Genomic DNA, 26,128 nt, shown 5'->3' with positions numbered 1-26,128 from the left:
CATTCCTGCTTTTTTTTCTTTTTCTTTTTCTTTTTCTTTTTCTTTTTCTTTCTTTTCCCTTCTTGGGTGTTGCACCGGCCTCATGATCCGTGTATATCGTAGAATCGTGTCGTGTCTGCTACTGTGCGAATCGGTCGTTTTTGAGGACGTGCCAGTGCCTCACAACGGGGAAAGCAAAACGCGCCAAGAAATGAAATAACCGCAGCCGACTGTTCCATTTTCATTTTTCTTCGTGTGCATCCAATTTTCCACAAGTGCCCCTTTGTCCTCCATAGAAATATCGATACAAGCTCCAGGTATCTCGAATCTCCCCTTAAAAAATATAAAACCGATATTCATTGATCGTTCTAATTCGAAACTCGTCGCCGCATTTTCTCATACTTCGTGCTTCTTTTTTTTTTTCCCCCTTGCTCCTCGTTTGCAAATTCTTGATAAATTAGATACCGGCCGAAGATATAAATTTCGCACGATCGTTTTATCGTGATTAATCACGTGCACGAAAACGCGATAATCCGCAATAATAAGCTCTGCTCGGTATCGCGGAGAGCTTCGATACAAATATGCGTCAGCTGGAAAGTTTTGTTTAACAATAATAACATCTTACTGTGCAGGAAATAAATATATGTAAACTAAATTAATTTAGTCTTCTCGAGAGATGTGAAACAATCGAGTCTGAATGATTTTCCAAGATTTTCGACATTTGAAGGAAAACGTAAACCCTAAAGTTTAAATGCAAACGTAAAAAGAATACAAATTACAAAATCCAATTTCCGAGGAGTATCGTTATTTTCGAGGCTCGGCAGTGGAGATCGGTGCGCGGCTGCCTAAAGTCATCGGCCAAGGTATATACAAGAGAGAGAATCTTCTGCGCGTTCCGGAATATGCAGGGGGGTGGCGAGTCGGGAGAGCGAGAGAGAATGAGAGAGTAGTAGTAGCGTGTGTATGTGTGTCGCTGTGCGGTGTGGTGTATTGCTGCTGCTGCTGCTGCTGCTGCTGCGGCTTTTCAGTGGGAATGAGAGAGAGTGAGAGAGAGAGAATTTAACATGACGATATAGAGGAAATGAGGGGGAGAAAGAAAGGTGGGGCGAGCGAGGAGGTTAGGGCGAACGCGAGAAGAGCACCGGTACGGAACCGATGACGGAGAGGGCAACACAGAAGTGTAGAGAGAAAGAGAGAGAGAGAAAGAGAGGCAACACAGAAGTATAGAGAGAAACAAAGTGAGAACGAGCGCAAAGGGAGAGGGGTGACGTGCAAGAGAGAGAGAGAAAATCCGGTTGCCTGGCGACGAGCCATCTAGTTCGATCCCAGCCAGCCGACCAGCCACCCTCTGGGCGCAGGAGCAACGAGAGAAGGCGACTACCTTTTGCCTTCGTTTCCTTTTTCTTGTCATTCTTCACTTTTCTGAACCGCGCCGCGCCTTTGTTTCGCCGGCCTCAGCCTGCTGGTCAATCTCCGCTGCCCACCCCGTTCGATTCTTACTCGCGTTAAACGTCGCAGAATAATACACGCATCGGTATATACGAACGATGTTGGCGATGGGTTTCAGTTAGACCGGGAAGAGAGAAGTGCCACACGTTTCAAGGCCGGAACGGTCGGTCGGTTGGTCGGTCGAGTGCGTTGTGTTGCGTGCAAGAGCGCGTGTGCCGAACGGTGGAAATATCGCATTGAACGCATAATGTTTCGTTTCGTTGCGAGAGAGACGAGAGTGTTTGGAGTAGCAGACTGTCACGAGGAAAGTCAGCTTTCGATGGGAAAAAACTAAGAAACGAAAGAGGAGTGAAGTGGTCCATTGGTAGGAGGCAAAGCAAACGAAAAAAATTAGAGAGAGAGAAATAGAGACACAGTGCGTGTATGTGGATGTGTATATGCACACACATGTTCGAAGAGAGAGAAAAGAGTAGTTGAGCGACAAGAATATTTGGAAACGATGTGAAGCTGACGATGATTTCTCACTATTTCTTAAGGAATGAGGATCAGTCCAATCGTTGATTTTGTCTTTCAACCAGAGGCAACGAATACAGAATAAACGAGAAAGAATCTTCTCGTGAGATGCAAAGGCATACATGTTCATCGAGCTTTTCCATGCCGATCACGCAAATCGTGAATCGAAACGATTCTGCGATTGATGAAAAGGAACTAGAATGTTCCGGTAATGGTGGTGTATCATCGGGGAGTCATTCTGGAAGAAAGCTTGGAAATCTCATCGGAAGAGGCATAATCGTCGACGATTCATCTCTACGCGGTTGATCGGGTGAAGTTTCGCTTTGAATACTCGCCGTAACGATAACGTTAATCGGTAATCAACGAGGAAGTCGATCTCTCGCGGCAATTGGTGCGGTCTAGGGATATTTTTAAAAAGGAATAGAGGGAGAAGGTGGCCCATTGAAAGATCTTGCCAACTATAACGGATCTCGCGTCTTCCTCTACCCTGTCGGTTCCTCGTCTTTCCTTCTCATCGTTGTGTACTCTCCCTCTATCCGTCTTTCTCTCTCTTTCACCCCTATCCTCCCTCTCTCTATTTCTCTCTTGCTCGTTCATTCGTTACAGCCGATCAACACGAATCGAGACCTACGCATAGTCCAGCAACATGTTCCAGTGCATTATTCAGCAGAAGAACGGATGGATTCATCCTTATAATCCCGATACTAAGGACGTTCTTCCAGGTATGGTTCATTAGATGCAGATACATTCGCTTTTTCTTGCATCTGAAGTAGCTAGGGATGATGGAAGAAATCGTACATTAAACGGCGCAGTAAAATTCCTAGACCTTCTTCCCTCGGTGGTAATTCAATAAACCAGATTTAGTAGTTACTTAATTCAACCTAGTAAATAGTTGATAAATAGTTTATTCGTAGTTGTTTTTCTGTTTTTTGTTTCTTTTGAAGTTGAATAATCATTACACACAAAAATCCACTATCCCATTGCCCTATTCATTGTATTATAAGCATTGCTTATTTACACATTGATCTCATTTATTGAACTTTAGTTTACAACCATTTGTACGTTTTAGTTTCGACATTTTCGCGTGCATTATACCGTGTATGTTTTTTCATTCGACCACGGTTCTGCCGTGATACATTCGTACAATGTCTGCGTTATACAATATTGGAAATTCTAGATAGGCAAAGGACATTTAATGCCACTCGTATAGAGTGGTGCGAACATTCGTTTAATTGTATAGAATTTCTCTCGACATACTGCCTCGAACACGAGAAAAGTGATATAATATTGAGCTGAAAGAAATGGTCTTGAATGTTGAAGGTCACTGAATTAACATCGCCAGATAAATTATCGACAAAAGAAATTAAATTGTCAATCCACATATACGTATGTATATATTATATATATATATAATATGTATATATACATATGTATATATATTATTTAGTTCAGAATATTTATGGCTTACATTTATTATAAATTTATAAAGTCTTCATGCAATAGAAATTCTTGTTGATAAACATACAATTTCTATGTATTAGCTCACTGGATACTCGCCAAATAATGCGTTATCCTCAAATGAGCAATGGCATTGCATTTTATTTACGTTCGTCAGAATTACAAATTTCAAGTGTTCAATTAACACAAACGGGAGGAAACGAGGTTCTATGTTTCTATTTGTTTTACAGCTCTGCAGCACTAAATTGAAATCAAATGTCTTGTCATTTACTACTTCATCTTGCGACACGCTTCTGATTAATATCGCAAATAAAATGGCGGCCGATAAAGTGTACATTCAATGCTACGATATATTCTTGTCGCGTTTTACTCTGATAGGAATTGCATTGAATTTGAATTCATGTTTTTCTCTACTTTTGATGTCTATCAAGTTATTTGTAATTGAATTTAAAGGAAGGTAATTCGATTTTCCATAACAATGAAAATTGACACTCGGGATTAATTACGAAAATTACCCACAGACCTTCAAGTGTAATTAAATTGTAGAATCGCTTGATAGTCCGATTAATCACATTTCCGAAACATTCATTTCGAGCTTTGCCTCTTCTAAAAGTGATTTAGGAAGAACATTGGAGAATGATCGTGTTCTCTCATAATAATACTTAAGCCGCGGCAGCTATTTCTTTCTTTCCACTTATATATATATCTGTCTTCTCTCTAGAGTTGAATGCACCGTAAATGGCATTCTTGATTCCATATACCGGTGTACGTTTTTACGTCGATTGGATTCTCGTATTCTTCGCTACCTATCTCTTTTCCCATGTATTAAGTAGAGAATTCTTTTTTTAAAAAAGAAGAGACGAGATTTTGGAACAGTTTCGAAGCGGTTTTTTTTTTCTTTTCCCCATCTAAACAAAGAGGCATTGTATATCAGAACAGAATTACGTGTCGCGTGTTCGTACTTTGAACGAATTCGTTCCTACCATATGGTGTACGAACTTCAGCTGCTAGCTTCCGGTCGAGGTGGTCATGAAGATCCCTGTGCCGTGCATCGGAGAAAATCAAGAGGGTTCCATACGGCTTCCTTGTCGGTTGGAACTACTAATCTGCTTTCACGATTACAGGACCGCATATGTTTCCACAAAAGAAGTAATTCTTCCATTTTGCCAATACTAATGTAACATTTATTGTACAACAAGTGTTAGGGTATTCGTATTTATTTTTAACAAAATTTGTAATATATTTTTTAAAGTTTATATTTTTTAAATTTACAACATTTTCTAACAAAATTTTCAATACGTGGCTGTGCCATTTCGTTTGAGAGATTCGTTACGTCGTGTTTCGTTGTTGACAATTGACGAGTTGCGCGTTGTGAATCACACGACCAATGGGTAATTTTCGTAGCAAGACTATTTAGAGGCCATTGCGCTATCTTTCCGACCTGTTGTTGTAGCAGGCAGTTTCTAGTTTACCACGCACATATACACGGTACAATTACGGGATACGTGCACAAAAGAACCGATATGCATTGGGTTTTAGATAACGAAAAGTGAACCGAACCGACGACGCAATAGCCATTTCACGCTTCCCTTCAATTCGTGCAGGAAGGAAGTTGATAGAGAAATGTTGCGCTGCATATCAATTTATTATATGCACAGACTCGTGCGTGAAGATTTTTCTCCCTCCGTCTTGCTTGTAATATTGGCTTCGTTGTATCTTATGTTTTAGTTTCTACCTTAGTTTTTTTATTATGTTTTAGTTTCTACCTTAGTTTTTTTTTCCTTTGGTAAAACATTGGATGGCCGCTGAAGGGTTTGAAAAAATCATAACTTGTTCATTTTCAATTTTTATTTTCTTTTTTTTTTGTAAGTTATATTAATTATTATATTATTATTATTATTCTATTAATTACATTTCCAAATAAAATAATAAAAAAATTTGAAAAAAAAACGTGTTTGTAAAAGTTATTTTTGTTTTATATCATTCAGTCTTTCAGTGACCACCCTGTACGTTAACCCGAAACTTAGGCTATGTCCTAACCTCGAAGAGGTTACACGAATCTCGCTTTCATATTTCATTCGTGAAAAATCGAATTAAATTTCTCGCTGTAAGTAGAAAATAAGATGATTGGAAAAGTGAACGAACACAATTAACTCCTCGAGAGCACGATTTAAATTATCCATTTCCTTTTTGCGTTTTATTTTTCGTCCAAGTGCGCAGAAGAAAAAGAAAAAAACAGGAAAAAATTAATTCAATAAAGTCATTAACCGCTTGTACCGCATGACATGTTTGTTCGTGTGACGGTATCGCGAACGATAACGTGGTAATTGGCAACTAACTTGTTAATTGTCGCAATCCACCCCCTCCTCCCAAATCTGCTCGAGCTGAATCACGTATTTCGCCGCCGCATCGTTCCAAATATTATTTAACGCCATCTCGATATTCCCGAAATTCGACTTATCACGCGAACAAAGCTTTTCTTTCGTCGAGTCCAATAGTTGAAAAAATTTTGAATAAACTTAAAATCCATGGAAACGTATCAAATGTTAAAAATTAATTTTAATCTTTGATTCAAATTGTATCTCACGATGTGTTTACTGTACTTACTTTTCTTCATACGATTTACGTTTACTGGTTACCAAAATACCGAATCAATGTTCACTGTCATAGTTGCACACGTGTAAATCAATTATATACATATATAGGAATATGATGAATAATATAAATATGTGAGTGTAGATTTGAAAAGAATGTCTTATAAAAGTAGCAGCCATCGCTTTGACTTACAATTTACTATATTCTAGTGACTTTAAGCATCTTCAGCTAAGAGACTGTAAGAAACTGTTTGTAAACGTTTGCTTAGATTGATTCACGAAAACTAGATTAAATCAGCTAATCTGTGCGTAGAGTGTACTCGTGACACGAATAGACACTTTTTTTTTGACTTGTCTCGTTCGAAAGATGCAAGGTCTCTTGCATAGTATGAATTTCCGGTCATTAACTTCCACTCGTGCATCGGTGTCCGATTAATTATAATTTTTTTTCTATTAAATTCTACATTTCTTTCTATTACCATCTGACAATTTTTAATCAGCCATAAATCGCTTCTTAAATATTCATTCAACAATATATATCGTTAATACGATAGCGAAGCTGTTCGTAATTTTTTATCTAAAAAATGTCGAAATTTTCCAAGCTACAGAAATAGACCAGATAACATTGAACATACCGTTTTTTTTTTTTTTTTTTTTTTGTTTCCATCGGATCACCTTTTGAGAGTCGTCGCATTATTCAATAGCAGTTTGAGATCACGTCGTGTATCGTTGGCTTAATGGCGTTCGCGCAAGTGTAAACGCACACGGGTAAACGAAGTTAAGACGGATGTGTGCACGTACACGATGGCCGCATAAACGTGGGTAATATACACAGTAGGCGTGCAAGAGAGGAAGGCGCGTGCGTGTAGGACTCGCTGGTAATTGTGGTTAATTTAACGACAGTCAAAGCAACGACTGCCTGTCCTTACTGGTCAGTTCACGCGGCCAAGTCCCTCTCGACTGGTCGGCCAGTGTGCAATACTCTCTCGCGGTCATCCGGAACCGCACGCCGCCGTTATTTGCCATCGAGATTCGCCCTTAGTTCCTTGCCTCGATTCGTCGAAGAATCGCGAGAGACCAGTCCATTGATATCGTTAAGCAAACTCGCGAAACTGTACGAATTTTAACGAACCGACGAGAACTCTCTGTCTCGGTCGACATAGTAATAACGCTAGTTATCGGCCGGAAACGATCTCGATCGTGTTTCGGCTGGTTTTCTTCTCTCGTGAATTTCGCTGTCGCTCAGTGTGCTTCCGCCTCGTTCTCTTTAACGTAAGCAGGAAAAGAAAAGAGAAGAGTACAGTCGACATTTGCCTGGCCGAATAAAGACGAAACGTTGGCCTGCGGTCGAGGCACGTGTGTATTACCCTGTCGCAGGATATCCGGCGGACTTTTGTGATTCGTGAGCAGAGAGAAAGGACACTTACACCGCGTTCTACGCTCATTGCGATCTATAGCGTGTGTAAACTCCCTCGAAGTATGTAACTACACGTTATTTGGTGCGAGCACAAGTGTGTACGTAAGTTCGGTAGTCGAAACAAGGTCGTTTTACGCGTCGAATGAGAATGTGCGACTGTTTGATGTATACAGTGGTTCATCGATACACTTTGTTGTGACCGTGTTGAAGCTTTACGAGTTTACATCATCCGAATGGTGTTTCACCGTTAGATACGCGCGTGACATTTACGAGGATCTCTTTTTTTTTTCTTTTTTTTTTTTTTTCTTTTCACAATACGGATCGAGAGTGAAAAATTAACATTCGCTATATTCGTAATTTTAACAGGTTCAGTTCCTCTCGAGCGGTATATCAATTGAACGCTCTTGAAAGAAACAATACGATTCAGACGTCCTGGAACGAAACGGTAAACAACGTTGCGATAGGAACAGAGTTTTTTTCAGGCATCGGCTGTCTGCTGCTGAACTTTCCACGTTCACGTTGCATAAAGTCCTACTGAGTCATCGAAAGATATGTTTATATACGTTTCGAGCGAACAGCATCGTGTTACCGTGTCGCGAAACTACTGTTGCGATAGAATCGAACGCGAGGTACCATGGTAAAAAAACTCGACGAGTAATTGCCGGCCTGCGTGGAACGGGCTAATTGAAGGAGAACTATAGCATATAGCGGCAGGTTGCTGAAGACGTATTTTTCGGAATACTAATTGTTCAACGGGACAAGTAACGATATTAGAGTTCAATAGAGGTTAGATTTGCCTCGTATACTAACGTATACATAGCTGTACAGTGTTACTCACTTTCTAACTCGACTATATCTTTTCCTAGTAAGTGCAGTCGAAAGGTTTAAGTGATAAACCAAGTAATTATGCCAAGTAGTTGGTACTTGAGTGATAAATTGAAAATTGTTTTTCGTATCGCGTTGAATATGTTAAAGAACTTCTTTGGGAAAAGAAATGTGACTTCAAATTTCTAGGAAGAAAAATATAATTTAAATTTCTCTAAAAATATTTGCAATTATAGTCTGTAACTTGTAATGCAATTTTTGTTACATTTATTTACTATTTGTTGCAAAATGTGTCGAAAGTAATTATATTCAACAATTATTCGAATGTAAAAAAAGTAATAATAAATACAGAGGTTTAGCGTTGTATATTCCCTTTTGACTGAAGAAATTTTTGATCAAGTAAAAACTTCTTACTTGCTCGGTTTATTTACTACGCTACCGGAAATATCACACGCTTTTATACGAATGATTGTAGGAAATCGCTGACATGCTCATTTGAGAGTGAAACCTCTTACTCGATCACCCACTATTCAAATGTCCCAAGCCAAACGTTTTGAACAGTACATTTTCATTATCCGAGCAGTGTATCTCCTTCGTTATTTTATTACACAATCAAATACAAGGATTTTCTCTTGCCTTTGCAAGCACGACGTCATTTTTTCGCGAACGAAAAATATACGAATAAATTTAGTTCGAAAAACGGAGCTGCTGCCTCCTTGTTATCCTCGTTCAATTAACAAAATATCTCAAGAGCAGAAACTAACCAATAGAGAAAATTTAAAAGCCACTTCTAGAAGTAGTAAGTAAACTCTACGAACGAAGAACACGATTGTACGAAGAGATTAAATCTCTAGTAGATTAAATCTAGACGTAACCTATATTCTTCGTACAATTTTATCACTATCGTCTGCCGGAAGAAAAATGATCGATTTCTCGCGTTCGCGTATATTTTCTCATTGAAGGCAGGACTTGTAACGAGTTTAGGATGACCTAGATCTCGCGGTGGGTGGACGTCGTAGGACCATGGGACCGATTCCACAGCCGATTCGGGACCGCGTTTGAACGAAACGGAATGGTCGCAAGTACATCTCAATTTAAGGGCAATTGTGTTTAACAGTCCGACGCTCTCAATCGACTGTGGGCGTCTGCTTCGTTGACGAACGAACGAACGAACGAACGAACGAACCCACGGTCGAACCGTGAATTTCATTCTGTATCTTCTATTGTCAGACGTACGACTTCCCTTTCCGGTCTTGGTTTACGGCGTGTTATTAAAACATTGTCGCACACGTAGTATATTCTAACGCAAGACAGAGCAATTTTTCCAACGATATTTATCAAAATAATCTCATCAAAAATGCACTCGCTTAACGCTAGACTTAACCAAAATGGTGAAAACGATCAATTTGTGATTTTTGTTAGAAATTTTATAGATATAGAAACAGTGTATATTCAAAGATTTGAATAACTTTTTGCAAAATATATAAATTAAAACCTCGGTTAATTTATCATATTATAAATGATAAATTATAAAATTTAAAATTTTCAAATTTTATAGATATAGAAACAGTGTATATTCAAAGATTTGAATAACTTTTCGCAAAATATATAAATTAAAATCTCAGTTAATTTATCATATTATAAATGATAAATTATAAAATTTAAAGTTTTTTAATTTTATAGATATAGAAACGGTGTATATTCAAAGATTTGAATAACTTTTCGCAAAATATATAAATTAGAAGCTCGGTTAACTTATCATAAATTAACTTTTATAAAATTTAAAATTTTCAAATTTTATAGATATAGAAACAGTGTATATTCAAAGATTTGAATAACTTTTCGCAAAATATATAAATTAAAAGCTCGGTTAATTTATCATATTATAAATGATAAATTAACTTTTCTAAAATTTAAAGTTTTTTAATTTTATAGATATAGAAACAGTGTATATTCAATGATTTAAATAACTTTTCGCAAAATATATAAATTAAAAGCTCGGTTATTTTATCATATTATAAATGATATTTTATATCTTTTTACTTTAACTTCTTGCGCTGGAATGATGTGCCACGCACGTCGAGAATTTTTTCCTCCAAAATTGTAACATCTTCTCAGTTTGAAATATATTTAAGTAAAACAAAATAGGCAAAACAAATAATAAATTTATTACTTCTCAATGATTTCTATCCAGCGATATTATACCGACGAATTAAAAAAAAAAGCTACGAATTATTGTATACAGTCACTCGTTATGGTCCGCGATTAGTTGCCAGCGCAAGTGGTTAATATCTCCGATAGAAATTTCATGCTTTAGCCGCCGGTAATTCTAGTGTTAAAAAAAAAACATCTTTTCGTAATTTCCACGATTCTGCCTTTTTTTTTTTTTTTTGGTGCGTTAAACCACATTCTTCGAGAAAATGGGGATAGCAGGATCGATTCGTTGAAAGGATCAGAGTTACTGAATTGTTTCTTACGCGGCGATGATCGATACAGCTCGTGGAAGAATGATCGGTCTTGCGAAACCGATTCTCCGTTGCGTCACAAAGATAATAACGATTGCGCGGCGATGATTAAGCCGAGAAACGAGATCGTGGTAATTTCCAATGTGGAATAATGAAGTCCTTCTAGCAACGGGGTTTTCTCTTCCGAGATGAACTTTTATGGGAAAAGAGACATTGTAACCACCGACCGGTGTGCTTGTTAGCTCGCATTGAATCGCACAGGCTTTTTTATCCCGACTTTTATCTCACGCTACATTGAATTCGTTTCACGGCGTACGGAGAGAATTTTCATTCTTCGCCGGGCCCTTTTGTTTCACTTTATTTATTAAATTACTCGGTTTCAAGTAGTTTGATTGGTGCAGTCCAGTTGACAAATTCGAATCGATTGGTGCGATTGCTCGTCAGATCAGATTTATTCAACGCTGACGTGCGCTGGGTGATTGTTGAAACTAGGCCAAATTATGGCTGTTTCCTGAAGGAAGATGACGAAAATTGATAGTGGGAACTATTTTACGCTTGAACTGGATCCTCCGCCTCTATGTATCTAATCGTATTTTTCTTTTGAGCACATCAGCGCATCCGTTCTTCTTTTCGCGTTCTCTTTTTTTTTTTTTTTTTTTTTTTTTTTTTTTTTTTTTTTCTCCCTGTTCGTTTCTCTCTTTACACGGAACCGTATATACAGTGGCCTGTATCTAAAGGACAATGTTTGTATAGAATTTAACCTGTCAGTATATCTGTTTAAATAGCGATAACGTCACGTCATTTATCAGAGAGCGCACAATATGGTTTTTAAAGGACAGAAAACGTGAGAAACTGCAATAGTGTCGCATTTATTTACATAAGGAAGTTTAGGAATTTGTAAAAAAAAAAAAAAAATCTATAGTTATTGAATCAAATAACGGTAATTATAATTGTAGTTCGTGTACGGCAAAAGGTGACAAAGTAAATAAAAGTAAAGAAAGTCAGCAAAGAAAACACCATCAACTGTATCTCGTGTAAGAAGCTTTTTTGGGTTGTCTACATAGAAGAAGATCCGCGTTGATACTAGTTCAATAATCAATTTTTCATCGTAGTTTATTTGCTCTCTAAGCAATCCATTCGAAACTGTTGTTTTGTTGATGAACTGACCTATACTGCGTGTGCTAACAAATGTAACACGTGCTGTATCACTGCATCACAGTTTATTAGCATTCTATCCAATCGCTATTTCCTCAAAATAAATGTGTAAAATAAATGGTTAAAATTTTCCAAACGCAACACGAATCTCTGTGTCATTTTGTAATTATTCCTCCAAGTGTCATTTTGTAATTACTCCTCTGTCGATAAAGGAACAAAGAGATTTGCACAACAGTCTTCATCTCTATATTCGTCTATCTCTGTATGCTCCATTTCGAATCTTGTGGGACTCTCGATATCGTAATAATAGCTGCCCTCTCTGGCAGCATTCTCTTTTCGACACTGTCATCTTACAAACGACCTATTAAGGCTATCCTCGGCGGATAATTTTTTTTTAAAAATAATCCTTTGCGTAGTCACATCACGCTATGAGGACAGTGTTGTTGATCATGTGTTCTTTGAGGACTGGACGCAGCACCACGTGCAATCATTATCTCCCGGGGCCTATCAGGGCCGATAATTGCAAAGCGTAAACTCGCAACACCGCAGCTTGTCGTTTACTAGAGCGGCCAGGTGAAAGAGATGATGGATTTTCACGGTTGCATTCTATTAACGGAATATCCTTTCTGAGGCTATAACGGGAATACAATACGGCAGGAGCTAGAAAAATTTTTATGCCACCACGCTTTCAGTTTTTTCCTCTACGCTTTGCCGATCCTCGAACAATGCTTGCCTCACATGGGCGAAACGATAGACAAACACGTGTTCGATTAGAAAGCAAGCGCGCGAAGATTCTTTCGAGATTCACTTTTGAAAGAATTAGACAACGACTTGACACGTTCGATTGGTGGTAATTGCGTCTATTGGACACATTAACGAGCCATGTACATGCGTATGTAGATGTTTCAAGTTAGTTATCGTTTCCATTGGGAAAATAATTATGGAATGAGATATGTTTTGATTAATCTCTCGTCACTCATTTAGCATTTTCGAAGGGGCTATTCTGGTAATCCGGCTTGAAAATATCGACCTTTTAGAGATTTTTTTCTAAGGAAACCACGATACATTTTGATACGCAGTTTTCGCACACAGATTTATTCATACTTAAAGAGTATTTACAATGTTGTTTTTTAACGAAATTACTAAAAGTTGTGGAAATTGTATAGCCTTAGGTAAAGCATGTTTTTAAAAACGGGTTCGAATGGCTGACGTGATTCCGGTCCATTCTGGTTATTTGAAACTAAAGAACCGAAATGCATCTTAATTAGTATAAATGTGGCTATCGCACGAATCACGAAAGCAACGAAATTTCAAAAATTAAAAAAATGGCAGCACTTTGAAGTTTAAATATCGCCTTTCCTTGTGCTTTTTGTCTTTTGGGTGGTAAAAAGAAATAGAAAGAAACATCAGATTTTGAAATCCGTGGTTCATGCGATAAAGGTACATCCGGTGAAGATCCTCTTGCAAATTTCAAGTCAATCGGTCAACCGAAACGTGAGATATTCCGTCAGCCAGTTTAAAAAATATGGATTTGAGAAAGACACACTTGAAGTTTCTGTTACCTGTTGTATAAAAATATTCATAATTACGATCAATCGGGCAGTACAAAAAATAGAATATTATAAGATAATAATAATACAAAAATAAATAATAATATCAAAATAATAATAATATAAAAATAATATAAAATAATAATAATATAAAAATAAATAATATAAAATAATAATATAAAAATAAATAATAATATCATAAAATAAAATATTTTTTGAGAAAAACACATTTGAAGTTTTTATTACCCGTTGTACAAAAATATTCATACTTACAATCAATCGGGCAATACAAAAAATAGAGTATTATAAAATAATAATAATATAAAAATAAATAATAATATCATAAAATAAAATATTTTTTGAGAAAAGTACATTTGAAGTTTTTGTTACCCGTTGTACAAAAAATATTCATACTTACGTCGCGAACAGTACACCGTTTCCTTTAAACATCTACGACTTTGCTAATTTAACAAATTCAAACAAATCCTGTTACATAGATATTTTCGAAAGCATATATATTTTGAGAAAATGTATAAAAAAAGAAGTTGATTTTTTTAAGCCAGAATTATTACCAGAATTACCGCCTTAAAACGTTTCGTGACAGCGTTTGAAATTGAGAACTGTGGAAAAATGAAATTATTTCGTGTTTTTAATATCTATTTATATAAACTGGATCGCGTGGAGTATGACAGCGGTAGATAAATGATGCGACTTTATCTAATATTAGGAAATACACGGACTATTTTTGTATTTTGAGAGGGTCCTCTAGATAGAAAAATAATAAGCGAAATTCTCTGGAAATGTTTCGCCTAACAATGGCACTTTCCTTCATTCCTTCGTTTCGCGAAAAGTTGCTTCATAGTAATTGTTTCGAAATGTATGAACTCGAGAAAAATTATTCCAGCGTCAAAATAGCGCGGCTGCACGAATAGATAGTTTACAGAGACACGTGTTAATTTGCAAGATATCTCTTAAATAAATAACGTAGTGAAAGTGCTATAAAACACTTTCTTTCAGAGTCAGAATGTTTAACACACATTCGTTTAACATGGGTATAATTATACTTTTACTTCTGATTAAACTTTCACTGTGTCTTGCAATTTTTTTCGCCGAAAAATACACAGTGCTACCGATCAAAAAAAGATTTTGAAAGCAGTCGTCTCGAATCTGGTTCGTCGTTCAACTGAAATGTGTTAAAAAGCTCTGGTTCGTTACAGTACGGATAACATTTTCTTTTTTTTTTTTTTTTTTTTTTTTTCATCGCTTTTCAGCAACTGTTTGGTAATTCATGATTCTTCGTTTGCTCCCACGTCATCGTGACAATAATACTTTTTTCGTCGGCCATTTTATCATTCCGTTACGTAACTATTATTTTTCAACGATCCCTTCACGATATGCATTTTTATCTCATATCATCGCCGCGAACCTGGCACTCGATTACATAGCCAATTCATCGTTGCAACTAAAGTACATAAACCGAACCCCGCGATTTTAGATGTTTCTCTCAGAGCTTTCTTTGCTTGACCTGCCCGTTCGTTCTATTCACCCCTTAACGTCATTATCTCAATGCGCCGTAGACCATTAGTTATCAATGAAACTAATATCAATGAAATCTAGATGCGAGCTCGCTGTTGTTCGAGATCGAAGAACGTCAAAAATCCCGGCGTGTGTGTGCCCAATTTGACCAGTGGCGTTCAAGAAACTGACGATTGTCGAAAGTCACGCGATTTTGTCGATGTTCTTGTAATTTTTGTGACTACGATAATTAATTCGAGGAAATAATATCGGCGAGTATATCCGTGACTATTCGTTGTGATGTAATTAATACGAAGAAGGGAAAGGAGAAAAAGAATTCCCTCGAGTTTGTAAATTGAAGAAAGAAAAGAAAAATCGTGACTTTTCGTTGTTTGTTAAAAATTCGAGAAGAATACCGCGTGTATGAATTGTCGCGTGTGCTGTTCCGTGTAATATTGGCACGTGATAAAGGGATAAATAGACAAGTATATACGGAAGGTGATTTGTGTGAATACACGAGGGATAAATCGTCGGCGGACGGACCGAAGGGAGAGATCAGAGAGTGTGGACAAACGGAAAAGGATAACGGAGAAAAATGTTCAAGCTGGCTGGACGGCAAGAATGGGAGGCCTTGACGAAAGGTAAATGGCGTGGCCGTTTACGAACCGTTTTTTAACCTCTTGCGCTGAAATGACGTGCCACGCACGTCGACAATTTTTTTTGTGCCCCAAAAACTGCAACACTCCCTCCAATAGTCTTAAGTATGTTTAAGTATATAACTCGGGCAAAACGAGTGTAATAAATTTATTACTTATCAATCATTTCCATCCGGTAATATCGTACCGACGTGTTCGAAATGAAAGCGACGAATTATTGTGTACGGTTCGGTCACTCGTTACGGTCCGCAATCAGTTGCCAAGCGCAAGTGGTTGAACAATTATTCCACACGTGTACCCCTAACCCCTCGCCGGTTTGAATCGGTATTCCCGATTGTTGAAAGAATGTTGTCGGAAGTTAAAAATAAAAGGGAGACACGTGTTTCTCTTTTTATTCTCTCTCTCTGTCTCTCTCTCTCTCTCTCTCTTTCTCTCTCTTTGCTTAAGAATAAGAGACGGTGTTGCATGGATTTTTAAAAAGAATCTCTCTCCCCCTTCTCCTTCGTGACGGATTCTGGCACAACTTATGATGTTCGTGTACAGATCTGATTAATAATGTGCTTCTCACGACTCTCAATTTCGTAATTACAAACTTGGAAATGTTTAGTTTGCTCCGTTACTTCCGACACGCTCTACGAAATAAGGAAATTTCAAATAACAAGCGGCAAGGAGAAAGCCAATCCTCAAAATCAATGTTTTCGTTCATGTTGCAACGAGCGTTCTTTCTTTTCTCCTTGCAATGTTCTTTTCCAGAATATATTGCCCGATATTCACGATTATAATCTTTGATGTTTATAAGTTGATTTAATTAATTGTACTTGCAGAACAGAACGATGAGTTTTAACGAAACATTGAATAAGAAAAATATGAATCGAAACTGATCATTTGACATTGTTAAATTTTATTGAAACTGGCACCACGAGTGACAGATACTGTGACAATCAATTCGCTCGTAATCAACTACAACAATCACCAATTAACAATTTTATCGATTAATCAGTGCCATAGATAATAAAACGAGAAAACACAAATGATCGTCGAGCTGATAAAAATATTAAAATAGCTTTATTAAAAAAAAAGCATACGTATAATACGAGTCATTATTTCTAGGATTAATTAAAGTCAACCGATATCGATAATTTAATCAAACATACGTTGAATTTTATTTTCCCGCGAGAAAAAAAGTCGAACGACATTTTTCATCGAACGCCTATGTTTTTTTTTTTTTTTAAGTTGAATTTCTCTGTTCACTTATATCCAGTTCTATTTGCGATATTTTAATTTCAAATGCAATCCTTTGACCCGTATGTATCAAACCAATATTGGAACTGGTTTCTACCAGTCAAAAGGTGAAGAAAAAAAAAAAAATGTACCTTCCATATCACTTGCGTTTATAGAGGGTTAATCCTCGTATGTCATTGTAGAGCAAGTTAATTTTATATTGGTTACGACGACCTGTTTCATTCTGTGAATATTTAGAAAGAGGAAAAAAATATCGGCTACTGTGTGCATGGAGGAAAAAAAAAAAAAAGAAATAACTAAAAGTTCCCCGCGTGGGTCAAACGGTGATCCACGCAGGACGGAGCTTGTTAGAACCGTTAACTCGATCGTTCGTGTAAATCGAACGGGTAACGCAGCGCGCGCGGTTATTATTATTAAGGTCGATTATGTAACGTTCAGTAATCATATAGAGCATGAAAGAGTACTGGTTATTAATAACGTGGAAACAGTTTATCGAAAAAAAAGGAAACGTCGATATTTGGACGATGCGTTGGGAAACGAGCGCGAGAGCCGACAGTTTCTGAAAGGAAATTGCCACGCGCCTCTCCGCTATCCTCCGGTTAACTCCCCCTTCGTGGTTTCTGGTGATCGATCAGCATCGTGATATACAGGGTGATTTAAAGTGTGATAAAATATCTTTTTATTCCGATATTAACCTCTTGCGCTGGAATGACGTGCCACACACGTCGAGGACATTTGGCCCAAAATTGCAATGTTTTCTCAGTTTAGTATATTTAAGCATAACCCAGGCAAAATAAATAATAAATTTATTACTTCTTAGTAATTTCTAGTAACAGTAACATACCGATAAATTCAAAAAGAAGACGAGTTATTGTACGACGGGTTTGGTCACTCGTTATGGTCCGCGAACTAGTTACTAGCGCAAGAGGTTAAGTGCATTTCGAAAATATTTGGGCCCAAAATTGCAATGTTTTCTCAGTTTAGTATATTTAAGTATAACCCNAGGCAAAATAAATAATAAATTTATTACTTCTTAGTAATTTCTATCCAGTAACATACCAATAAATTCAAAAAGAAGACGAGTTATTGTACGACAAGTTTGGTCACTCGTTATGGTCCGTGAACTAGTTACTAGCGCAAGAGATTAATGCAACAATATTTCTTTATTATCTACGTACATAAAACAATTTTCGACCCAAGTTCTATTTTATATTTGAATATTTGTTTTATTATAAAAAATCCAAATGTGTAATTATAAATTAGATCTTCGATTTAACTCTTAACTCTTCGATTAAATTCATTGGATATACTGTTCGTTTGATGTATGTACAACTGAATATAGAAAATTGAAGGTCAATTATTCAGACATTTAATTTATTAGGACCAGATATTCTTATAATAATAAATAAATTACTCAGTTTATACTATGACTTCGATAATTGATCGTTTATGTCTTCACTTAGCAAATCGCTTTGCATTCCAATCGTGTTTAGCCGGATAATCGGGGATAATTCCTCTGCAATTAAGATTAAGTTAATTGTTTGATTAAATAAACAACATCGTTTTATAATCTGTAGATATGTATGTATAAATTATTATTGATTGGACAGGAAAGACGCAGTAGATTAAAGTCATTATAAATATGTTTAACAAACGCGTATCTGTCACATTTATCTGCTTACTTTTTATATAGATCTATCGTCTCTTATAATTTTGTCGTTCGATTTGAGACCAGAGGAATGTTTCTGCTAGAGTATCGTCTCGGTTGAAAGCGAGGAGTAATTCGGAGAATGTTCGTGAATATTTGGAATGCATGATATGATGCCACGTGGCAATAATGGTACAACTGTGATTACTCTGTGATTGCCCGTCTCTTTACGATTCATGTCATTTCTCTTAGAAATCAATAATTATTCATCGCAGAAATGTAAATTACATCTGAAGAAACTAAAGCTAGCCTTCCATTATTTTTCATTTCCTAATTAACGCCAAAAGCTTCTGGTTAATAAGTTGACCCAGTTAAGAGTAACCTCGCCCGGTTCATTGACTAATTGATTAATAGTTGAAAGGATATTTTAAGTCATGAATGAATTTTCAGGCGACCAAGTGAATTCGAGTGTCTAATAATCGCCTTTGAATCACCCGATATATATTGGCGGCGGCGTGCAGTGGAAGTGCGTTTTTATTTACTTTCTTAGGGGAGTAGCCAGGTCGATTCATGCGTTTCTCAGCCCTTATGTTGCCGGGGTCGAAAATCTCGTGGCCACTTGGGGAATGAATCACCACACCGCGGAAGTACGAAAAATCGATATTGCCCATACCGCGCGTTCTACGCTCGATTCAAGTAGAAGAAGTTCAGCAAGTTCATGTGGCACGACCTAAGATATCCACGATGGGCAGCCTTCTTATTCTTCTTTCTTTTTTTACCTCTTCACTTCTTGCTTTTCTCAGAAATACTCGACGCCACATGTGATCACACATATGGTATCTTTTCTTGTGCCTCGTAAGAAACTACCGAGTTTCGAAAAAAAATTTTCGAGTGTCTTTTCGAGTTTCATGTTCTTCTGGATTCTCCCCCCCGAGGAGTTGGAATGCAAGTGCCGGAAGTAAAGTAATTATTTTCGATGAAAACGAACGCGTTTCTGTTCTATTTCGTTCGCTTTGTCTTTATACGCGAATTTATATTGGAAGAGTAAGAATTTTTGATTGTATGCTTCTTAATCACGTCGTTCTACCATTTTTAATTCCTCGACTGTTAACACTTGCTCTGCTTCCTTTCTTTCGCTTAACGTTGCTCGTCATTCCCTTCTAAGAAAATCGTATAAAGAAAATCCAGTTTGATTCCCTGTAAAGGGGATCCGCTATAAATGATACATTCTTTTCCTTACAATGACTTTCATTGATTCACGATTAGACGCAGACCATCGAGGGTTAGCCTAAACTTTTGGGGAGTTGGAGTTTTTATTCTAATTGAATCGGATACATGGAACGAAACAGGTTGTCAGTTTCAGTCGTTTTTTGAATTGAAATTTTTACTTATCTCCTGTTCTTTCAATTTTAATGTACTGAAGAAGATGAAATCGTTTTTCTCTCGATATTTGTAGGTCTTTTCTTTTTTTTTTTAAATACTATTAATTTGCTTTTGTTATAGAATGAACAAAAAGTAGCACCTTTTGATTCTTATGAAAATTGAAGGCCAAAGTAAGGATAAATTGAATGAAATTGAGAACTTTCGGGAAAGTTTCAAATTTTGCAATACAATCGCGAGTAGAACACCACGTGACCTTTAAAGTAATTGCAACAAGACAGAAAAATATGAAATGCATCGCTTGTTCCTCTGGTCTTTTTTTTTTTCGTATTATGTTTTAAAGGTCATCTCGTATTCAACTTGCGATCCTCTCCTAACAGCGATGAAACTTTGAACTATTATATCTGAGTAAGGGTAAGTACTCACTAAGTATAGAATCTATGGTCACGTAATACCCTTCAGAATCCCTATTCATTTTTAAAAAAAAAAAAAAAAAAAAAAAAAACGCAGAACTAAAATACGTTGCAAGCCGAAGCAGAGAAATTTCGTAGTAACGACGCAAAGGAATTTAACAAAATTTTGAAACTTGGTTCTTGTGGAAATCGGAACGAGTAAATGTTGTTTCATTCATTTTTGACGTGAGAAATCACTCCAAAATGTAAATCCGGATGATCGGCAGCAGGTGTGTGGAAAATATGATAAGAACAGGTGATGGAGCATCGGTCGATCGATCGATTAACAAAAAAGGAACGTATCAGCAGAAAGTATTTATCCGTGGCGTGTCCCTGTTTTCAGATATACGGCTGCAGCTGAACGAGCAGCTGAGATGCCTCGACATCCGGATGGAGGCGCAAGTCGCCATCGTGGCGGAGCTTCAGGATTTTTTTCGAAGGAGAGCCGAGCTCGAGCTCGATTACAGCAAATCTCTCGACAAGTTGGCCAGAAGCATACAGCTCAGACACAAGGAGCAAAAACAAAAGTACGCATCTTGTCTTTCTTTGTGACCTGTTTCTCTTTTATCCATTCTCCGTGATCAATGATCTATAGAGCTTTTTTTCTGTTTCACGTATTCACGTTTTTTGGAAAAGTGCAATTTAATATTGTATCTTTGGACCATTTAATTATTTTCTTCTCTAGATACTTTTTTTTTTAGACGGTAGATTTTAAGAATGTACATTTGTAACAGACCGGTCAAATGTTTTACCTGTAAGTAAGCTAGCTAATGGCGAATAATTCGTAGACGAGAGCATTGGCCCCTATTCTCAAGTTACGCTTGCTGGCAGCAACTTATCAACGAGACCAAGTCCTTAAGCAGAGATCACGCGGCGCTTTCGGAAGTGTACAGCACGCATCTCGTCGGTCGTCTCAATCAGGTGATGGAGGATGTACAACGGATATACAAGCGTGTAAGTACAGGCTTGGTGGTACCGTCGTATCTACGTTGAGAAATGTAAAACGAGCTTGCGACTAATATTTAACACTAGAAACTACCAAGGTGGTCAAAATGGCCAGTTTATAATTTTCTATGGAAATTTTATAAATCTGTAACGGTATATATTTTTAGATGCTCGAGTGAGATGCTTCAATAAAATATATTAATAGAGGCTTGCGTTCTTTATTATTGTATTATTAACTTCTTCTTGCACCTTGAATGTTAATATTATATTTTAGTGGTCGGTAGTTCTAGTGTTCAAGTCAGCCAATCGGATATGCACAATCCAGCGCATAATCATTAAAAATGAACTGAACGGCCGTCCCAATCCAATTGATTTCAGTGCCGTGAAATAGGCTACGAGACGCACGAGGAGATCCTTCGAGTACTGGACGAGCTGCACACCACGATGAAAACGTACCAGACGTACCAGACAGGGTCACGGCAAGCGGAAACGAAGCTTCGTGTCGCGGAACAACAGCGCAGCAAGCTCGAGGTGGCGAACGCCCCGCCCGAGAAGCTCGCGCGCAGCAAGAAATACAAGCTCATGGAAAAGGAAGTGAACAAGGTGGGTTGGTGACGTGAAATCAAGGCCAAGCCGCCGTCTAGTACGCTCTCTCGCCCGTGTTTCTCCAGTCTCTCCAACGTTTTATCCTTCTCTCTCTCTCTCTCTCTCTTTCTCTTCTTTTTTTTTCCTTTCTCATTGCTTCTCTGACCCTGGCGAGGTCGAGTGTACTTCAAGACGCGCGAGTATCGATTTCCACCGTGTTCTTACGTGGAGGGTACGTGAACCGCTGGCTCTCTATGCATTCCCCTGCTGAATAAAGCACCGTTTCATTCATCTCCCTGTCAAAATTTCACGCCTCGCCATCAATTTCAGAGGAAAGATGATTTGTATAGGATAGCAGATAGATCGTTGGGGCGAAGTTGGACTTTTTTTGGAAATTTCATCGAGCACGAAGATTAATTCGAACGGGGAATATTTGTATGAGCAAGATATATTGAGAGTTGGAGGCTTACGCCATTAGTAAGCACATAACAATATTTTATACCGTTAGATGTTGTCAAAACATTTCTTCAGATTCAGATTATGTCACAGATGAGAATGTCACAGACAAAAATCAATTAAAAGCTATTAATAAAAATTGATTGAACTTACGTGTGAATTGCTCTTCATTTTGTTCAGAGGAAGGCCAAGTATCAAGAGGCAAAATTGAAGGCATTGAAAGCAAGAAACGAATACATTTTGTGTCTTGAGGCATCTAATACGACAATACACAAGTACTTCGTGGATGACCTTTCGGATCTCATCGATGTAAGTTCTAGTAATAAAAGAATAAAAATAGATTTTCTTGTCTCTGCAAAAATCAAAGTACTTAAATAAATGAAAAACAGAAATAATACCTGAAAATTATTCTTTTATTCGCCATATTTATTCTTCCAATGATAAACAAATTTTTTTAAAAATTACTGATCGATCTTAAACAATTATTATTGAATAGAAAATCAGTAAAATTAAGTCAGTTTTACCCAATAACATAGACCATTGTAACAAGCAATTCAAAGAAAATTTATTTCACACTACGCTACTGAACCTTTTTTACCCTATTTATTACAAAAAGGCAAAACTTTTATAATAAATATTCGAATGTACATTTGGCATAGGATCTGTGAACTAATTACAGTAACTTGAACGTTAAAAGAGCACTGAACGGGCTTCTTAATACCGTACACGTGACTCAATAGTGGGTCACTGAATCGGTTGAGTCAACTGAAAGTTCTAATCGCCTTTTCTAATTATTGCTAAATGATTGTTGAGTAAGGTGTATATAAATCTCCTTAAGAAAATTGTATTTACTCGTTCCAATAAAAATCTGATTATTGTTCATTTAGTCTTTCAAATTGCATTTCAATTGTATGAAAATTTACAATTTGATTAGGATTTTTAATATTTTTATAATAAAAGAAATTCATATATAATATATGAAACATTTTCTTCCTTTTATACATACTACGATGTATTAAGATATTTGACACTAAAGACATCTAAAAACTAAAGGTTCTTAATGATATTCTTTTAGTGTATGGATTTTGGATTTCATAACTGCATCGCCAGAGCATTGCTGATGCACTGTAGCGCGGAAGAAGGTAGGCAGCGTTCACTGCAATCTGGTGCTGAACAATTAGCTGCGTGTGTTGGTGCTCTAGACTCGAGGGCAGACAAACAGAGGTTTCTGGAATCTCATCATTCTGCTTTTATGATTCCTAAGAAGTTCGAATTCCAAGGACAACGAGGGGACGAAGTACTTGAAGTATGAAAATTGTTCTTCCTTTTAATCATCATTGATCACGTTTGAACAACTTAGATCATGAGAGAACAAGTTTATAATTGATTGTAATTTTTCTCTTTAATTAGCTGAATTATTCTAAGTTCATTCTTAGATCTATCCTACAAATCCTAACAACCGAAACATTAGTCTGTGTCTCATATGATAAATAATAAAAACGTGTTCAAATATCTTCAACTTTCATCGTGCTTTTAATACTAATTTATTTTTGAACTTATTTTTATTAGACTCCCGAACCGGAACTGCAAAAATTATTACACGCTGAGATGGAGCAAAGATTGGCTCAACTGCAACAAAGATTGACATCTCTGAGAACGGAATCCGAAGAAGTTTGGAAAACCTTGGAAACAGCGGAAGCTAGCCTATTGGAGATGTTAACCGCGAAAGACTACGATTGTTCCAGATATTTTGGAGAGAATGCTGTTCCGACCTCAAGACCACCAGAAACCGTGCAAATCAAGCTTAGAGCAGACAGACAGGAAACTGAAGAATTCTACCTCACGGTGAGTTTAACTGGTTAAAATAAATACTTAATCGGATGGAGTAAATGAAACATTGTTGTTTCAATCTTTGTTGTTTAGCTACCTATTACCAAACTTGCTGTGTAGTAACATTGGCTTGAAACATTTTCACAGAAATTCAGGGAATACCTTCTTGGAACTTCAAGAATAGCTAGGTTAGACGCAAAGCAAGAATATATTCGACAGAGCTTGTTGGATGGCTCTACCGCCAGCCCGAATCCATCAATATCAACAACGAAGCAAAAGCAAGCTCGAAGGAAACGAATCGGTAGACTACAGATAAACGGCCAGCCAAAGTTATTCGGTGGTTCGTTGGAAGAATATTTGGAAAGTACCAATCAAGAGATACCTTTAATCATGAAAAGTTGCATCAGAGTGATCAATCTATACGGTCTTCATCATCAAGGTATCTTCCGAGTCTCGGGCTCCCAGGTAGAAATTAACAATTTCCGGGAGTGGTTCGAAAGGGGAGAAGATCCACTGGCTGACGTTACTGACGCGTCGGATATTAACAGTGTAGCTGGTGTGTTGAAACTTTATTTGAGAGAATTGAGGGAACCACTGTTTCCTATCATTTACTTCGAACATCTGATGGAATTAGCACAACTAGAATCAAAGCAAGAGTTTGTTAACAAGATGAAGGAACTGATTTCCAGTCTTCCAAGACCAGTTGTTATAGTAATGCGATACTTGTTCGCTTTTCTTAATCAGTAAGTACGCTATCAATAGTTAATTAATTAAAATTTATAATAAGAATATTTAAATTAAGATTTAGAGAAAGAGAAGTTTGTTTTGTAGATTTTTTTGATATTTTGTACGTGTCTGTATCTGCTCGAAAAAATAACTATTAATAAATCTTTCTGAATTTTATTTAAAATTATTTTTCTTTTTTTATAAACAGTCTTTCAGAATTTTCGGATGAAAACATGATGGATCCCTACAACTTGGCAATTTGCTTTGGCCCCACCTTGGTACCTGTTCCAGAAGACAAGGACCAGGTACAATACCAGAACCAAGTGAACGAACTCATCAAGAATATTATCACTTTCTGTGAAGAAATATTCCCAGAAGATATTGGAGGTACTCAATATGAAAAATACATCAGTAGAGAACCTGATGACGTGTAAGTATATTTTTTCTTATATTGAAAAAATTTATCCATATTCAGATTTTTCATAAAAATGAATTTTAAATGCAGAGACGTAGGAGATTCACCGACAGAGCAGGTCCAGGAAGACATGGACTCAGAAGTGTATCCATCTGAGGATGGTGAGTGAGATTAGATATATAGTTGTATAGTTGCTCGGAATCCAATAGCACGATCTACGTTCGTTTTGTGATTCCCAGAATCGGAAAACCTTGAGGCCACAGCACAATTCGATTTCAATGCAAGGTCCGAAAGAGAGTTAAGCTTCAAAAAGGGAGATACCTTGACTCTATACACACAAGTCAGTAATGACTGGTGGCGAGGTGCCTTGGCCGGTAGAGAGGGGCTTATTCCCGATAAATATATTATGATCAAGATAAAGTAAGTGCGACTTAATCACGCAGTGGCGAATTATTTCCTTCGAGAATGCCTTCTGTTGAACCTAGTGGCTGAATTTAGCAATTCTAAAGGGAATGAAATTTGGGTAAATTCGAGTAAATGCTTGCATTTTAACATAAAAGAGATAGCTTCTTTAGATTTCGCTGTTTGAGATGTTTCTTTAATTTAATTTATTCTCGATGAATGAATCTTCTTTTCTTATTAATTCTTTTCATGTGGACATTTAATTTCTTATGTGATCATTGTTTATGAAAATATGACTTCCTCAACATAGGATATGTGACTTCTTAGAAAAGAATTAAATATGGAGTAAGAAATCATGGAGATTTTTTTAATTTGAAGAAAATTTCTCCGCAGTCATCAGTTTTATTACTTGTGAATTGTTGATCACTTTCACACTATTATTCAGCAAAGTCATGTATCCAACAGCCACGT

The 26,128-nt window shown here is 36.9% G+C and overlaps 1 protein-coding gene across 8 annotated transcripts in view; it reads left to right on the top strand.

The window, feature by feature from the left end:
* LOC122531970 (SLIT-ROBO Rho GTPase-activating protein 1-like) overlaps nt 1–26,128 on the top strand; it is a 45,288-nt gene that overhangs the window by 15,014 nt on the left and 4,146 nt on the right. Inside the window, exons 3-14 of one of the 8 annotated variants that reach the window (XM_043660355.1) lie at nt 1,164–2,332; nt 2,548–2,663; nt 20,642–20,825; nt 21,087–21,252; nt 21,622–21,846; nt 22,465–22,593; nt 23,360–23,590; nt 23,854–24,129; nt 24,262–24,857; nt 25,049–25,270; nt 25,346–25,416; nt 25,495–25,675. In XM_043660355.1, coding sequence (XP_043516290.1) covers nt 2,588–2,663; nt 20,642–20,825; nt 21,087–21,252; nt 21,622–21,846; nt 22,465–22,593; nt 23,360–23,590; nt 23,854–24,129; nt 24,262–24,857; nt 25,049–25,270; nt 25,346–25,416; nt 25,495–25,675 — 2,357 coding nt within the window. In that variant the 5' untranslated portion in view covers nt 1,164–2,332; nt 2,548–2,587. Of the gene's footprint in view, nt 1–32; nt 297–1,163; nt 2,664–3,945; nt 3,958–7,744; nt 7,856–15,022; nt 15,562–20,641; nt 20,826–21,086; nt 21,253–21,621; nt 21,847–22,464; nt 22,594–23,359; nt 23,591–23,853; nt 24,130–24,261; nt 24,858–25,048; nt 25,271–25,345; nt 25,417–25,494; nt 25,676–26,128 lie in introns of those variants that run through there. The other 7 variants (XM_043660357.1, XM_043660356.1, XM_043660360.1 and 4 more) reach the window with 7 other exon arrangements.

The sequence above is a fragment of the Frieseomelitta varia genome, unplaced genomic scaffold, assembly GCF_011392965.1.
Source record: "Frieseomelitta varia isolate USP_RPSP 00005682 unplaced genomic scaffold, Fvar_1.2 scaffold_429, whole genome shotgun sequence".
Lineage (NCBI taxonomy): Eukaryota > Metazoa > Arthropoda > Insecta > Hymenoptera > Apidae > Frieseomelitta > Frieseomelitta varia.
The sequence above is the reverse complement of the archived record's forward strand: the minus strand, read 5'-3'. Positions and strand labels throughout refer to the sequence as shown.